This window comes from Balaenoptera musculus, chromosome 8 (genome assembly GCF_009873245.2).
Source record: "Balaenoptera musculus isolate JJ_BM4_2016_0621 chromosome 8, mBalMus1.pri.v3, whole genome shotgun sequence".
Classification (NCBI taxonomy): domain Eukaryota; kingdom Metazoa; phylum Chordata; class Mammalia; order Artiodactyla; family Balaenopteridae; genus Balaenoptera; species Balaenoptera musculus.
Genome location: NC_045792.1, coordinates 19,347,300 through 19,365,205, shown reverse-complemented (window position 1 = coordinate 19,365,205; position 17,906 = coordinate 19,347,300). Strand labels below are relative to the sequence as shown.

The window sequence follows — 17,906 nt, the reverse complement described above, 5'->3', positions numbered from 1 at the left end:
TGAAGTCCTAGTCAGTGCAATAAGGGTGGCAGGGCAGAGTGGTGGGGGAAACACTGAGATTGGAAAGGAAGAACTAAAACTGTCCTTGTTCACAGTTGACATGATCATCTAAGTACAGAATTCGAAGGAATCTACTAAAAAGCTACTGGAACTAATAGGTGAGTTTATCAAGGTTGTGAGATACAGAAACCAATTGTATTGCAACAAACAACAAAAACATTTACAGTAGCATCAGAAAATATGAAATACCTAGGCACAAATTGAAGGGAAAATCTACATGACCTGTACACTGAAAAGTAATAAATATTGCTGATAAAACTTAGAGAAGACTTAATAAACAAATAGTCATAAGGTATTAATGGACCAGAAGACTCAATATTGTTAAGATGTCAGTTCTCTCCAAATTGATGTATACAGTCAATGTAATCACAATCAAAATTTCCAGCAGGTTTTTTGTGGAATTTGACAAGTTGATTTGAAAATTTATATGTAAATGCAAAAGGAACTAGAATAATCAAAATAATTTTGGAAAAAATTTGGAGAACTTAACGTTACCTGATTTTAAGACTTATTATAAAACTACTGTAATCAAGACCTTGTGGGGGGTCCCTGGTGGAGAAGTGGTTAAGAATTCGCCTGCCAATGCATGGGACATGGGTTCGATCCCTGGTCCAGGAAGATCCCGCATGCCATGGAGGAACTAAGCCTGTGTGCCACAACTACTGAGACTGCACGCCTAGAGCCCATGCTCTGCAACAAGAAAAGCCACCACAATGAGAAGCCCGTGCACCGCAACAAAGAGTAGCCCCCCTCGCCGCAACTAAAGAAAGCCCACGTGCAGCAACGAAGACCCAACACAGCCAAAAATAAAAATAAATAAATTTATTTTAAAAAAAGACATTGTGGTATTGGCATTAAGATAGACATACAGATCAATGGAACAGAAGAGACAGTTGAGAAATAGACCCACACACATATTATTAATTGAGTTTCAACACAGGTGCCACGGCAATTTAATTGGAAAAGGATATTCTTTTCAACAAATTGGATACTCAAATGCAGAGAAATGAAACTTGATCCTTATCTCACATCATATATAAAATTCATTTGGAAAAGAGCATAGATCTAAATATAAGAATTAACACCATAGTGCATACAACTCAATATCAAAAAAACAAACAACCCAATCAAAAAGTGGGCAGAAGACCTAAATAGACATTTCTCCAAAGAAGACATACAGATGACCAACAGGCACATGAAAAGATGCTCAACATCGCTAATTATTAGAGAAACGCAAATCAAAACCACAATGAGGTATCACCTCACACCTGTCAGGATGGCAATCACCAAAAAGTCTACAAATAATAGATGCTGGAGAGGGTGTGGAGAAAAGGAAACCCTCTACACTGTTAGTGGGAATGTAAATTGGTACAGCCACTATGGTAAACAGTATGGGGGTTCCTTAAACTAAAAAGGAGCTACCATATGATCCAGCAATCCCATACCTGAACATATATCCAGCAAAGACAGAAACACTAATTTGAAAAGATACATGTACCCCAATGTTCATAGCACCACTATTTACAATAACCAAGGTATGGAAACAACCCAAGCCCATCAACAGACAATTGGTTTAAGAAGATGTGTTTTATATATATATATATATAATGGAATATTAGCCATAAGAAAGAATAAAATAATGCCATTTGCAACAACATGAATGGACCTAGAGAATATCATACTAAGTGAAATAAGTCAGACAGAGAAAAGACAAATATTACATGATATCCCTTATATGTGGCATCTAAAAATAATACAAATGAAACTATATACAAAACAGAATCAGACTCACATACATAGAAAACAAATTTATGATTACCTAAGGGGAAAGTGTGGAGAGGGATAATTTAGGAGATGGCATTAACAGATACAAACTACTATACATTAAATAGATAAGAAACAAGGATTTACTGTATAATATAGGGAACTATATTCAATATCTTGTAATAACCTGTAATGGAAAATAATCTGAAAAGTATGTATATATCTGAAAAAAATCATAAAATAAAAGCACTTTATGAGACCTTAAAAAAATGAGAGTTAACACCATAAAATATCCAAAAGTAAGCAAACAAGAAAATCTTAGTGACTTTGTTTATGGCAAAGATTTCTTAAATAGGACGCAGAAGGCATGAAGTATAAAAGAAAAGATTGTTAAATTGCACTTCATCAAAATTAAAAGCTTTTGCTCTCCTAAGACACTTTAGTAAAAATAAAAATGCAAGTCACAGACAGGAAGAGAACATTTGCAAAATATGTACATGATAAAAGTCTTGTATCTAGAATACGTAAAAAAAAAAAAACTCTCAAAATTCAATGATAAGAATACAACCCAATTTTAAAATGGACAAAAGATCTGAACACTCTACCAATGAATATACAGATAGCAAAAAATCACAAGTGAACTAATGACTATCATCATTAGTCATTAGGAAAGTGCAAAACAAAACTGTAATGAGATACCACTGCACAACCACTAGAATGGCTAAAATAGTCTGTCATACCAATTATTGGCATGGATATGGAGCAAATGCAAACTGGTACACACACTTTGGAAAACAGTTTGACAGTTTTTTTTTAATTTTACAAGTTACACACATCTACTATTAAATCCAGCCATTCTACTCAGATATTTACCCAAGAGAAACAAAAACATGTCTACAGAAAGATTGTAATGCAAGTTCATAGCTGCTTTATTTCTAATAGCCCAAAACCAGAAACAACCCATCAACCCATCTACCCAAATGTCAATGGATAAACAAATTGTGATATATCTACACAAAGGAATACTACTCAGCAGTACAAAGGAATGAATTGTTCATACATAACAACATAACAACATGGATGAATCTCAAAATAATGATGCTGAATGAAAGCAACCAGTCAAAAAAGAGTACATATTATATGATTTCATTTACATGAAATTCTAGAAAATACAAAGAAATCTAGAATGACACAAAGCAGATGAGTAGTTGTCTGGAGATGCGGGTGGGGGAAAGGAGGGAGGGAAGGTTAACAAAGTAGCACAAGGAAGTCTGGGGGGTGATGGATATATTTGTTTCTTTTATTACAGTGATTGGTTCACAGGTGTATACTTATGTCAAAACTGTTCAAATTGTACAGTTTAAATACAGTCTACTGTATATCACTTATAACTCACTAAGTTGTAAAAAAAAAATTTTAAGAACATGATCAGACAATCAGAAGATCTCCATGGAGTAACCCTTCATCTCCTGTGGTTGCAGGGTGAGTTGGAGGCAATCCAGAGGCAAGTTGAAAGGGTCACAAAGTCATAGAGCTTGCAGTGCAACCAAAAGACCTAGACAGGTCTTGTGTCCTAAGCTAGCTAAGGACATTAGTGGGGAAGAAGTGGAACGATGAGAACTGGGATGTGGATATTTGGGCAGACATAGACAAAGCTGAGAACCTTCAGCCTTCAAACTCTCCTGCTGATGGAGGAAACCCTTCCTTTTTGTTTTGAGGAAACCAGCCCTTCTCTGCATAAAGGCCTTTCAATGACTGCACCTGGCTCAGTTGCCCCACACACTTATGCTGATTCTCCTTAGGATTCCCCCACAACCATTTCCTCAATGCCTCCAGTCCACACTGAGACATATCTCAGGACAGTCCAGACAGAGAGGAACAAGATCTACTCCAGGAGGAGATGACATTTATAAACCAAAAGAGTTTCGAGAATTTAACAATCTGTATTGACAGGAGCTCAGAAGCATGTGTGAATGTGGATTCTAAGGTGTTCAGAAGTTGACCAGGCTGAATTTATTGATATGGCCACACTCACCTGAGATTAGGGATTTAATGTGTTGGCTTGAGTATCCAGAAATAAATGGTGTTTAAGGACTTCCCTGGAGGTCCAGTGGTTAGGACTCTGAGCTTCCACCACAGGGGGCACGGGTTCGATCCCTGGTCAGGGAACTAAGATCCTGCAAGCCGCACGGTGCGGCCAAAAAAAACCAAACAACCAAAACAACAACAGAAATGGTGTTTGGTCTGTTAGGTTGGCTAATCAAAGCCTGAATTCAACCAAAGCTCTACAGTTACAAAATGCCTGAACTTCTCTAGTATACTGTAGAAAAGGATTTCTAAAGGCTTGGGGAATGCATATGTTTGTTCCTATTATATGCAATATGTTTAGCCACCCACTGGCTATAACCGCAGTGGGCCCCAGAGGATATCCTCTTCATCAGGTTATTAAGCAATTAGGGGAGCAGCAGAATTCTTTTTTTTTTTTTTTTTTTTTTTTATTTTTGGCTGTGTTGGGTCTTCGGTTCATGCGAGGGCTTTCTCCAGTTGAGGCAAGTGGGGGCCACTCTTCATCGCGGTGCGGGGACCGCTCTTCATCGCGGTGCGCGGGCCTCTCACCATCGCGGCCCCTCCCGTCGCGGGGCACAGGCTCCAGACGCGCAGGCTCAGTAGCTGTGGCTCACGGGCCCAGCCGCTCCGTGGCATGTGGGATCTTCCCAGACCAGGGCTCGAACCCGTGTCCCCTGCATTAGCAGGCAGACTCTCAACCACTGCGCCACCAGGGAAGCCCAGCAGCAGAATTCTTGATGAACTTGTGGTGGCTGTTCTTTGTAGACTGAAGATGACAGTGGGGAAAATCGTGATGGAATTGGCTCCTTTAGTTTACTGGGAATAATGGAACTTTGAAGTGGTAGAAGTCAGGTGGTGACACAAATTGTAGCTAAGCTTCCTCCAGATGTGGTTTCTTTAATGGAGCAAATCAACAACGTCCCTGGCATCTGTTAGGCTGCTTTTGACCTGGCAAATGTGTTCTTTCCCATCCTGATCAGTAAACAAAAAGAGAAGAGTTTGCATTTACATGGAAATAGCAGAGTGTATCTTTACATCTTGCTCTCAGAGCTATGTCAGCTTTCCTGCTCTTGTCCCCAGGGGCATGGCATCTCAGTTCCCATAAAACATCATGCCTGTCCTTTACGCTGGTGACCTTATACTAATTGACCACGGTGAGTAGAAAATGACAACTCCCTAGATGACTTAACAAGACAAATACACACTAGAAGGAGGGAGGGAGATAAACTTGGCAAAAAGTTAAGGGTCTGCCACATAGCTGAAGCTTATAGACATTTTGGGTTATACTTTCTAAAGTGAGAGACAAGATTCTGTACCTTGCACCTTGAAGACACACAACACTCTCTGGATTTGGGAGGTAAAATATGCCACATTTGAGCATGCTGCTCTAACCCATTTACTAGGTAATTAATAATGCTAGCAGGTGCCAGTGGGACATGGTGTAAGAAAAACCATGGTAGCAGGTTCACAATGTGGTCAAGCTGCCCTACCACTTGGGCTTTATAGCCCAGCGGTCCCAACAGTATTGGAAATGTCTCTGGCAGACAGTGAAAGACTGTATGGAGCCTCTAAAGAGCCCTAATAGGAGGATCATAGCACAGACCTCTAGGGTTTAGGAGTAAGGTAGTGCCCATCGCTGTCAAAAACTATTTGAAAATTTGTTCCAGGCTTGCTACTGGGTCCTGGTAGAGACTGGAAGCTTGTCAGTAGGATACCAATTGCTATGTGATTATGAACTGACCTGGATTTTATCTAATCCATTGAACCGTAAAACAGAGTAGACAGCCTCATTTCAGTATAAAGTAGATGTATATATGAGAATGGGTCTGAGAAGGTCCAGAAGCCCAAAGGTAAGCTGTATGAGCAGGTGGCCCAGACTTCTTCAACACCTACTTATGCTACATTGGCTCCTCTTCATCTCCATACTTCTGGCTTCATGAGGAGTCACTTGTGACATGTTAACAGAGGGAGAGTATATTAGGTCTAATTCACTGTGGATCTGCACAGGATGCTGGCAACATCCAAAAACAGACAGTCACTAGATTACAATCCCTCAACTGGCCCAGAAAATGGTGAAAGGATATTCTCCCAGTGAGCACAACTGAAGGAAGCTCCACTTCATATACAAGGGGGGTTGGGATCTTATTGACTGTGGGCAGTAGCTAAAAGTTTCTCAGCTGATTAGGGACTCGGAAATAAGTTGGAAAACTGGTGATTAGGTCTGGGGAGAGATATACTCAGAATGGGCACTAAATATATTGGCGTCCTTGTGACTGTCCTCCAAAGGGCTCAGATAAGGCAAAAAGCTGTCAGTAGTCAGATGGATAAGATGATCCATCCCGTGGATGTCCGCATTTTCCGCCACTACTCAGTGATTGCCCGAAGTGGCCAGGGTTACAGGGATGGCAATACCATTCATTACAGAATGCCTTATCCACCATCATTTTATTACATACAACATTATCTACAACCGGGAGACCCATGTACAGCAAAGGAATTGTGGTAATGGGCTCAGAACAACAAAATACACTCATCGTTACCTAGAAACAGCTGGCTTTGACAGAATGGTGGTAAGACTTGCTGAAGCTCAGGTATAGCACCAGCTGGGAGCCATCTAGTAATAAGCCAATGCACATGAATAATAATCTTTTTTATTTCTTCTCTCTTTCCTATGTTTATTTATTCTCAAAACAATCTTCATCCATAACTGAGCTCTGTATTTCTAATTATATGGCCATTTCCATCTCAAACTCAACAGGTCCCAAACTGAATTTCTTATCTTTCGCATCATAAAACTGGTTTCTTTTCAGTATTCCTCCTGGCCTCAGTTTATGGCACCATCATTTACCTAGTCATCCAAGCCAGAAATGTAGATGTTGTCCTAGCCTTCTTACCTTTCATAAGCTCTTATGTGTAATCTGTCATTAGGTTCTATTAACTGTGCTTCCAAAATATCTCCCAAGTCTGACATTTCTCTCACTCCCCACTGTAGCATCTCATCATTCTCAACTCTACTTCACCTGCCAAGTCCTTCTAATTGGTCTCTTTGTCTCTAATATCTTCTCCATCTCTATATAAAAAGACAGCAGTGATTTTTTAAAACATAAATTAAATCACTTCTTTACCTGAAACATGTTAGGGCCTCCCCATCACCTACATCCCACATGATATTCTTTATCCTTAGTTTGCTCTTTTCTAGCTCCAGCTACATGGCAACAAGATCTTCATCTTTTGATACTTGGCTCAAATATCTCCTTCTGAAGCCTTCCCTGACATACCTAGACATAGTTAAGCACTTCCTTTTGACGTGCCCCATAGATCTTTTATATACTCAATTGTCATGTTTTTGCAATTATCTGTATATTTGTCTGCCATCTCCACTAGGACTTTTAGTGCCTAAAGAACAGAGATTCTGTGCTATTTCTTAATTAACACTGGGCCTCAGACACAGTAGATGCTTAATGAATATATGTTGCTTGCTTGCTGAATGAATGAATGCGTTAATCCTTATGGCTGAGTGTTGTTTCCTTTTTGTAAGGTTGCAGGGGAGGAATGAGAAATTTTATTTTGTGTGCTCTGGTAATTGATGGCATTTAAACCCTTCCATGTGACTGTTGCTGAGAATCAACAGTTAACAAAATCAACAAAACCTTGATTTTTTTTCACCTCTGTCTTACTAAAAGAATTCTGATTTTCGCATCTGTTCCTTTCCTGTGTACCTACAGATCTTAGCTCTCCTTGACCTCATTTCCAATTTCAACCTTGGTTCCTACTAGGTCTTTGCATTTAAACTTCTCTCCCTGTCATGATATTTAGAAAAAGTTTAATTTAAAAATTTAAACATTAAATTTTTTAGTTTAGAAAAAATATGAGAACATTTTAAAGTGAATATATTGCAATATTATTTATAAAGTCAAATTTTATATTGTATTTGTTTTCTTTTTAAAATACCGCTCTATTTATAAAACGTTATGAGTATTATAAAGCAATCTTTATTTCTGCTCACTATTGTATTTGAAATTCTGTTTGTACTTGCTAACTTGTTTTATGACAACAATAGACCACTTAATAGTGACTAATTTTTAAAGAGTTCAAAACAGAATTACATTATTGAAATGTTTTATAATTCTCTTTAAGCAAAGTATGAGAGCAAAAATAGATATTCTCTATTCCCTGAACATAATAGGCACCCATGTTTTAAATGAATGAATGAATGAATGATGGTACCCATTGGCCCAGATTTATTAATTAATTCTCATGCCACAACAAAAATGCATTTAGAAATCAAAAATGCTGGAAGGCTGGGGGTGAATGCCTTGTTTATGAATTCCTCCGTGTTTTACCTTCCCAAATATACAAACACCTAAGATTAGAGCTGGAAACCTGGATGCTGTTCCTTTTTTTTTTAATGTCATGGATTATATCCATTTAAAGTCTGACAAAGCAGAAACTTCATGAGTGCAGGGACATATCTTGTCACTGTCATATTTCTTGCCACAGGATTATATAAGCCTTCTTTTATTGAATGTTTACTATGTGCTAGTCTTTGTCCTAAATGCTTTACAGGGATTTACACTTCTAAACCTCTCAAGAAAGCTAGGAGGAAGTAGTGGGTTTTTTTGAAGTATAATTGATTTACAATATTATATTAGTTTCAAGTGTACAACATAGTGATTCAATATTTTTAAAGATTATACTCCATTGAATGTTATTATAAAACAATGGCTATATTTTCCTGTGCTGTACAATATATCCTTGTTGCTTATCTATTTTATACATAGTAGTTTGTCTTTCTTAATCCCCTACCCCTATGTTGCCCCTCCCCTTTTCCTCTCCTCACTGGTAACCTACTAGTTTGTTCTCTATATCTGTGGGTCTGTTTCTCTTTTGTTATATACATTCACTTGTTTTAGTTTTTAGATTCCACATATAAGTGATAACATAGAGTATTTGTCTTTCTCTGTCTGACTTATTTCACTTAGCATAATACTCTCTAGGTCCATTCATGTTTTTGCAAACAGTAGAATTTCATTCTTTTTTATGGCTAATATCACATTGTATATATATATACCACATCTTCTTTATCCATTCATTTGTTGATGGACACTTAAGTTGCTTCCATATCTTGGCTATTGTAAATAACCCTGCTATGAACATTGGGATGCATGTATCTTTTCAAATTAGTGTTTTCATTTTCCTTGGATTATATATACCCAGCAGTGGAATTGCTGGATCATATGGTAGTTCTATTTTTAGTTTTCTGAGGAACCTCTGTATTGTTTTCCATAGTGGCTGCACCAATTTACATTTGTACAAGTGTTCCCTTTTCTCCACATCCCCACCAAAATTTGTTATTTGTAGACTTTTTGATCAACATTCTGACAGGTGTGAGGTGATATCTCATTGTGGTTTTGATTTGCATTTCTCCAATGATTAGCGGTGTTGAGCATCTTTTCATGTGCCTGTTAGCCACCTGTATGTCTTCTTTGGAAAAATGTCTATTCAGATCTTCTGTTCATTTTTTTAATTGCATTGTTTGGTTTTTTGATATTGAGTTGTATGAGCTGTTTATATATTTTGGATATTAATCCCTTATCAGTCATATTATTTGCAAATATTTTCTCCCATTCAGTAGGTTGCCTTTTCATTTTGTTGATAGTTTCCTTTGCTGTGGAAAGATTTTAAGTTTAATTAAGTCCCATTTGTTTATTTTTGACTTTATTTCTTTTGCCTTAGGAGACATATCCAAAAAAAATTGCTATAACTTACATAAAATCGCATCTAAAAGAATAAAATACCTAGAGATAAACTTAACCAAGGAGGTGAAGACCTATACTCTAAAAACTGTAAAACACTGATGAAGGAATTTGAAAATGATACAAAAAAATGGAAAGATATACCATGTTCATGGACTGGTAAAATTAGTATTGTTAAAATGACCATACTACCCAAAGCAATCTACAGATTTAATGCAATCTCTATCAAAATACCCAGGACATTTTCACCAGAACTAGCACAAATAATCCTAAATTTATATGGAACACAAAAGACCCCGAACTGCTAAAGCAATCTTGAGAAAGAAGAACAGAGGTGGAGGTATCACTCTCCCAGACTTCAAACTATACTACAAGTCTACAGTAATCACAACAGTATGGTACTAGCACAAAAACAGACACATAGATGGATGGAACAGAATAGAGTGCCCAGAAATAAACCCACACACTTACAGTCAATTAACCCACAACAAAGGAGGCAAGAATGTACAATGGAGAAAACACAGTCTTTTCAATAAGTGGTGCTGGGAAAACTGGACAGCTCCATGTTAAAGAATTAGATTAGAATGTTTCCTCACACCATACACAAAAATGAACTCAAAATGGATTGAATACCTAAATGTAAGATCTAAAACCATAAAACTCCTAGAAGATAACATAGGCAGAGGTGGTAGTATTATGATCACCATTTGAAGGAAAAGGACACATGCCGAGAAAGGCTAGCTTATTTGGCAAAGATTATATAGCTAGTAAATTATAGAAGCAAGATTCAAAGCCAGGTAGTTTGATACCAGTCCTTGCTCTACACCACCTCTAAGCCACTTCCAATAAATGAGTGTCAAATTAATAAATTAATACAAAATTTCAGAATAGGTTAACCTTTAAAAAGGAATACCAATGTAGACCTTAAAATGGAAAACAAACAAACAAAAAAAAACCCCACTATATTTTAATATTCCTGGTACTAACTTCTCTCTACGCAGCTCATGTTCGGTGGATGCATTCATTTATGTGCTCAGACTAATATAAGATAGAACAGTGTTGCCAAAGAAGTCTGGACTTGGAGTCAGATTTGAATACTGGCTCTGATATATACATGTTTACTACTTACATGATCTTGAACAATTTCTTAACTTTTCCAAGTCTCAATTTTCTCATTCATAAAATGGGAATAAAAATAACTGTGACAAAAAAACTAAAAAGCTATCTTTTTAAAGAGAATTAAAAATAATGTATATATTTAAAAAATGTATAAAAAGTACCTGACACAAAAGAAGATGTTAATATCACTCTTCCTTTTACCTCTTACTCTCTTTCCTTTTTCCCCTTCCCTTCTCACATCCTATCTGCCATTAGCCACATGACTTTGTAAAGGTCACTCTTCCAGGATTTATTGCATCACCTATGAAACAATTGGGGTAGTTATCTCCAAGATCCTTTGACTCTATAATTCTATGATTCAGTGATTTAATACTTAGCTCTTCTTTGTATCACAACAGTACAACTTACTGAGAGGTGATTTTGAAATGAGGCTTCTCTGGTTAGTGTGGCTGATTAAGTTCCTTTGTTTTTTCCAGACGATGCCATCACATACAACTTGGCTTAGTAGTATTTGAATTAAATAGGATGAAAACTTGGTTTACTATGTAAATAGTTTCACAGCAATAATATAGATTAACTGCATCCACTAACAGTCACATATTTCAAAGGATTTACATCTCCCTTCCTTTCCTCTATGTAGGTACTACACAGGAACCCTGGAGGCTAAGTCAACAAATCATGAAACTCTAGGTTTAATTCACACAGCAACAAAAGGGCTAATAAGAGCTTTCGAAGATGGTGGAATAGATTCTGTGATGGAATGGGAAGTGGATGAAGTGCTGAACTGGACAAACACACTCAACTTTGATGAGTAAATACATGTTTCTATTCTTGGGGAGTGAGGGCAGGCATCAGATATTTTTCTTTCTAATATTTCCTACTCCCATGTTGAATCTTCAAAAAAACTTGAATATTATTATCTGTCTAGAAAGAAAATAAGAGGAATGAGGGAGAAAGATTAAAAAAGGGATGATCTAAAAGTAGAAAAAGAAAAATAGATTGGGTGTTCTTTATTAACAGACTTTATTCTTATGCCTTAGTCTAAGTCTGCTTTACTCTTACTTTGGGATATAGAAACAAGGCTAAGAACATGAAATTAATAATATAAAGAATTTCCCCAGCCTGTATTCACCAATCTTCCTGTGTGGGACATTAAAAAATTATAATTTTTCAGTGACATACTTCGGCCCTTGAAAAACATTTTTAGGCTATTTTGTGTGATGGAAATTTAAAAATACTTCACATAGCTATCCGGGAAATGCAAATCAAAACCACAATAAGATCCTATTTCATACCAACAAAGATAGCTATAATTAAAAAGACATATGGTACCAGTGTTGGCAAGGATGTGGAGAAATTGGAGCCCTTATATACTGCTAGTGGGAATGTACAATGGTATAGCCATTTTGGAAAACAATCCAGCAGTTCCTCAAATGGTTAAACACAGAGTTGCCATACAGGCCAGCATTTCTACTCCTCAGTATATACACAAGAGAAATGAAAACACATGTCCATAAAAACTTGTACATGAATATTCATAACATCATTATTCATAATAACAAAGAATTAGAAACAATCTATTCATCAGCTGATGATTAAAATGTGATATATCCATACAATGGAATATTATTTGGCAATATAAAGAAATGCTGATCATGCTACAACACTGATGAACTTTCTTAGTAAAAGAAGCCAATCACAAAGGACCACATATTGTATGGCTCCATTTATATGACATGTCCAGAATAGGCAAATTATATACAGACAGAAAGTAGATTAGTGGTTGCCTAGGGCTTAGAGATTTGTGGGGATTGGGAAGTGATGGCTAAGGGGTATGAAGTTTCTTTTTGGAGGAATGAAATGTCCTAAAATTGATTGTGGTGATGGATGCACAACTCTGTGAATACACTAAAAAGCCATTGAATTGTACACTTTAAATGGGCAAATTTTATGGGATGTTAATTATATCTCAATAAAGCTTTAAAATATTCACTGTTACTCAGCTACATAAAGAATGTGAAAACTGCATGGATGAAGAGGAAGGAAAAATAAACAAAGATGGTGTAAGTAAAGAAACGTAAGAAAAAGGAACACATTTGAAAGAGGGAGATAAGAACATAAATAGGAAAAAATTAGGTTGACCGCCATTGAAAAATAGACCAGAAAAAAGAGGCCAGAGGAAGCAGAGAACAATGAGAAAAGGAAAGATAAGGGAAACAAAGAAAAAAGGGAAAGAATGACTAAGAAAAAAGGAAAATGAGAAAACAAGAATAATAGAAAAAAAGATAATTATGGGAAGAATATATTAAAATAAAAATTAAAAAGGAAAGATAAGAAGGAATAAAGAGCTAATCACCCATAGTAGATGTGCTAAAATATTTTTAAATAAATAGTGACAAGATTTTATGACTCAATAACCTCAATATCTTGTCCAGACCATAGTACTGGGATTCCTTATAGACAGTACATTTGTGGTTTCTGAGACACTGAATAAATACAGATGGTAATAATGATGGAAGAAATGACATCCAAAGAAAGGAGTCATAATGCTGTACTTTTTCCTTTCCTAAGAGGGTAAAGAAAGGAGAGAGAGGTAGGGGAGGTCCATTTTGAGTGAGCTTATGAGGGCAGGATAGAGAATTCTCTCAGGCAAGCTTTTGAAATCCTGCTCTGCCTTTCCCTTATACAGTTGGCTAATTCAGCAAAGGAACAGCTAGCTTCAGTGAAAGATTACAAAATAATCCACACCCAGTATCCTGTATTCTATCACTACTGGAATACAAAAGAATAAAACAATTGAGTTCAAAGGGAAGAAATAAACGAGCATCTCAATCTACACAAGACTTTCCCCACTATCATCCCCTAACACCCTTCTCTGGTAGGTGAAGAAGATTCCTAATGGCTTCCCTTCATGGAGAAAAGGATAAAAACAGAATAAACCAGGAAGACTTGAAGTGTTTTTTTGGTATCATATACTCTATATGGAGTGGGATAAATACATCTAGCTTTGATATGGTGAGACCTAAATAGACATTTCTCCAAAGAAGATATACAGATTGCCAACAAACACATGAAAGGATGCTCAACATCACTAGTTATTAGAGAAATGCAAATCAAAACCACAATGAGGTATCACCTCACACCGGTCAGAATGGCCATCATCAAAAAATCTACAAACAATAAATGCTGGAGAGTGTGTGGAGAAAAGGGAAGGGAACCCTTTTGCACTGTTGGTGGGAATGTAAATTGATACAGCCACTATGGAGAACAGTATGGAGGTTCCTTAAAAGACGGAACATAGAACTACCACATGACCCAGCAATCCCACTACTGAGAAAACCGTAATTCAAAAAAGAGACATGTACCCCAATGTTCATTGCAGCACTATTTACAATAGCCAGGACCTGGAACCAACCTAAGTGTCCATCGACAGATGAATGGATAAAGAAGATGTGGCACATATATACAATGGAATATTAGCCATAAAAAGAAACAAAATTGAGTTATCTGCAGTGAGGTGGTTGGACCTAGAGTCTGTCATACAGAGTGAAGTAAGTCAGAAAGAGAAAAACAAATACCGCATGCTAACACATATATATGGAATCTAAAAAAATGGTTCTGATGAACCTAGGGGCAGGACAGGAATAAAGACGCAGACGTAGAGAATGGACTTGAGGACACGGGGAGGGGGGAGGGTAAGCTAGGACGAAGTGAGAGAGTAGCACTGACATATATACACTACCAAACATAAAATAGGTAGCTAGTGAGAAGCAGCTGCATAGCACAGGGAGATCAGCTTGGTGCTTTGTGACCACCTGAGGGGGGGATAGGGAGGGAGGGAGGGAGGTGCAAGAAGGAGGAGATATGGGGATATATGTATACGTATAGTTGATTCACTTTGTTATACAGCAGAAACTAACACAACATTGTAAAGCAATTGTACTCCAATAAAGATGTAAATAAATAAATAAATAAAATAAATTAAAAATGCAGATACCTCATGTTGCCAAATTAGGTACAACCTCTATCAGTTCGTTCTCTGACTTGAGCATAATTTGGCACCCACTTGGAATTGTTAGAAAGCAAGTTTTTCTACTGATCTCTAGACAACAAAAATTTCAAATGGAATCCAGCATGATTATTTGGGAATATTTCAGTAGTATTACTGACCACAGCCTACTGATTATCTCAGGCAAGACAAGAATTTGCGAAGACCTTCCCCTAGCTGAGAGCAGACATTAGGAGAGCACCTTCTTCCCAGTGTATTTATGGTCTCCACAGTCTACTTTCCTCTTAGATCTTTGTAGTTGTCTAGATATTTGTAACTGGCTTTATAATACCTTATTTGATGAGAATTTCAAAGTCATTTTTCCCTTCAGAAGAATTGGTAGCCACTAATTCCTTGGAGAGTATCCTTCAAAATCTATAGACAGTTTTTGATAGTTGGACCATTAGAATGACATACATGTGTTGAACACTGATATTGAGTGATACAATCCAGTTTCTTCCCAAAGGCTTCTGTGCTAGCCCCTTGTTATGACAGGTGGATGCTCTCCTGGGAAGAAACCATGTACATCTTCAGGTGCACAGGGCAACAATATCAATTGAGTACAATATTATTATAATTTTGAAGAATGGATTGGATAGAGCCAACTTCACTCTTGGACTCAAGGACACTGTTGAGTACTGTTGCAAATTCTGTAGTATCCAGAGATACATTGCTGCAGGTGCTTAGAACATAAAGCAATGCCTGCATTGCTGTTACTGAGTCACCTACAATGCCACATAGTGGCTACCCTGCCTACTGCTGGCATTCATCCTGATGCATTTTCAGGGGTGTATTGTCTAGCAAGATGGATGTTCCTCTTCCTGGATCTTCATATTTTTCAAACTGCAAGTGAAATTTAACATAACCCATTCAGTCGTCAGCAGCTGGGATATCTTAAATAATTTCCTGACGTTTTATTAACCCTGTTGGTGAGAGCTCTCAGTGGGTAGTTTCTATGTCTGAAGCTGCCCCTTTGATTTCTAAGAAGGGTAGTTATGTTGCCTCTCTGGCTCAGGACTTTCCCCAGGCCATTAAGATGTTAAATTTATACTCCTGAGGGATCCACGGTAGAGTCCACATATACTTTACTCTGCTACTATCTAAAAAAAAATTTCAAAAATTTCTTAGAAAGACGGATCAGCTCTATTATATAAACAGCATGATAAGGCTATAATCAGATTGTTGCTTCTATTTGTAAAGCTTTGATTTCTCATTTGCTACTGCTGTCATGTTCCTGATGAGAAGTTCTTTTTTAACAATTGAATAAATTCATATCCTGATCTCAGGTAAAGCAGAGTCAGTGATCAACCTTAAATATGGCATAAGTTTTTGCTCCAGACTGTCAGGGTTTAGCATACAATTGATCAAAGGTCCTTTATCTTGGTGCCTTGAAGGTGGAATGAAAATCTTTCAGTATATAAATCTAAGGAAGCAGGGTTATTGACACCCACTATTCATAGTGCTCCTGAGCAACCACTGAAAGCACAAAGTCTGCCTAAATTTAAGGTTAAGCCAGATTGAACTGTCAACTAAGAGGTCCTGGAAAGGTTGTTTAAACCACCTACTGTTTATCTTGCATCTTTTCATTTAACAGTGACCCAGCACTATCTCATTTAAGGCCACAGAATTAAAGTTCTTGGAGCAACAAGAGGTAGCAGTAACAAGAACGAGCTGACTTAGACACAGTATTTTATTACAATTAAACACCATTGCATAATATATACCTTCTTATAACAAAAAATTGAGGAATACAAAGTTAACAAAAGTAAAAATAATTCAAATGAAAATCAGTGTTCCTTAATTACATGACAATCTAATCCTCCTCCTCCTTTCTCAGCCAGCTTCCTTTAGCACCTGCTGTGATCAACTCCTTACCTGATTTCTTGGTACAGTTGTAAGAAAGGAGGCTGGGAAAGGGGGATACAGATCAAAATGTGATGCAATAAGTCACAGGAAACCTGGGCCTTGGAGCTTTCTCTCATCTTCGTAGTTCATCATACTTGTCCTTCCCTATCCTACCTCTTCTCGGGCTACATCTGTCTCCCTATTCAGTCTCTGTTTAGGGAACTGAAGTGGCAACTGCATGTACCTGCTTGAGTATGATCTCATGTTTACTGGACACAGCAAAGGCGCACCATTCTCTAATAAGATCATAAACCGAATGATTTAAATTTATACGTCAGAGACCAGTAGGTCTGGCAATCCGAACCAAGGAGAAGGTTTGTTTGCTGTAGTTTTCCCATGACTTTTTCTCTCAGAGTTTTCCATTCGTACTTTTAATTAGAAGTTAACTAACATCTTAGGTTGTCCCTCAGTTGAGGATATGATCTAGCAGGAATGTGAAACAGGATAAAATGAGGAGACGTGCTGGTGAGAGGCCAAAGGGCACCAATGTGGTAGATGGTGGGCACCATTTTTAACCTCCTCCAACTCCTTGTCCTATGGGTTGCCTTAGGTGCATGAGAGATACTTGGAAGGTGTGGAAAGTCAAGAAATTAAACATTTGACTAGTGAATATGTCACCATTAATCTAAGATTTCATAGATAAAGTAAGAATTTTAGAAGTAGTCTAAGTATGTACTAATGAATCAATTTATTACTTACTAATAAATCAATTTAATTTACTGAATGTCTATGTAATGTGCTTAGGTACATTGCCAACTGGAAAGAAATTGCTACAAGCAACTCTTCAGCTAACTCAAAGTAGGTGATTTTTTTTTAGCAATAATGGGAAATCCTTATAAACAAAAACAATACTTTCCAGACATGTACACATTTCTAAGCAACCTAACAAACACATTAGCACTCTGCACAGTATATAGACATAAATAAATTTGCCAAGTCATTTTTGCCTTTATATATAAAATTGTTATTGGGAATAGAAGGAAAATTCTATTTTATTTAGAGTTGGATAAAATGTTTTTTTTTAAAAAAATGAATCTTCCTTTTAAAATGTTTGCATATCATGTTTCAGTAATAATTTTTAATGAGCAAACTTCACTTGGCAAAATAAATGCTATTCCAGAAGTATCAATAATTCTAACATAGCCAAAGCCTAATTACAGTTTTCATATAATCTGAGTGTATGAGTT

The 17,906-nt window shown here is 37.0% G+C and overlaps 1 protein-coding gene across 9 annotated transcripts in view; it reads left to right on the top strand.

The window, feature by feature from the left end:
• The window catches only part of LOC118899409 (protein O-glucosyltransferase 3), a 161,938-nt gene that overhangs the window by 110,541 nt on the left and 33,491 nt on the right, over positions 1-17,906 (top strand). For 6 of the 9 annotated variants that reach the window (XM_036861099.1, XM_036861107.1, XM_036861105.1 and 3 more), the window contains one exon: positions 11,407-11,577. In XM_036861099.1, coding sequence (XP_036716994.1) covers positions 11,407-11,577 — 171 coding nt within the window. Of the gene's footprint in view, positions 1-11,406; positions 11,578-17,463; positions 17,518-17,906 lie in introns of those variants that run through there. The other 3 variants (XM_036861103.1, XM_036861100.1, XM_036861108.1) reach the window with 2 other exon arrangements.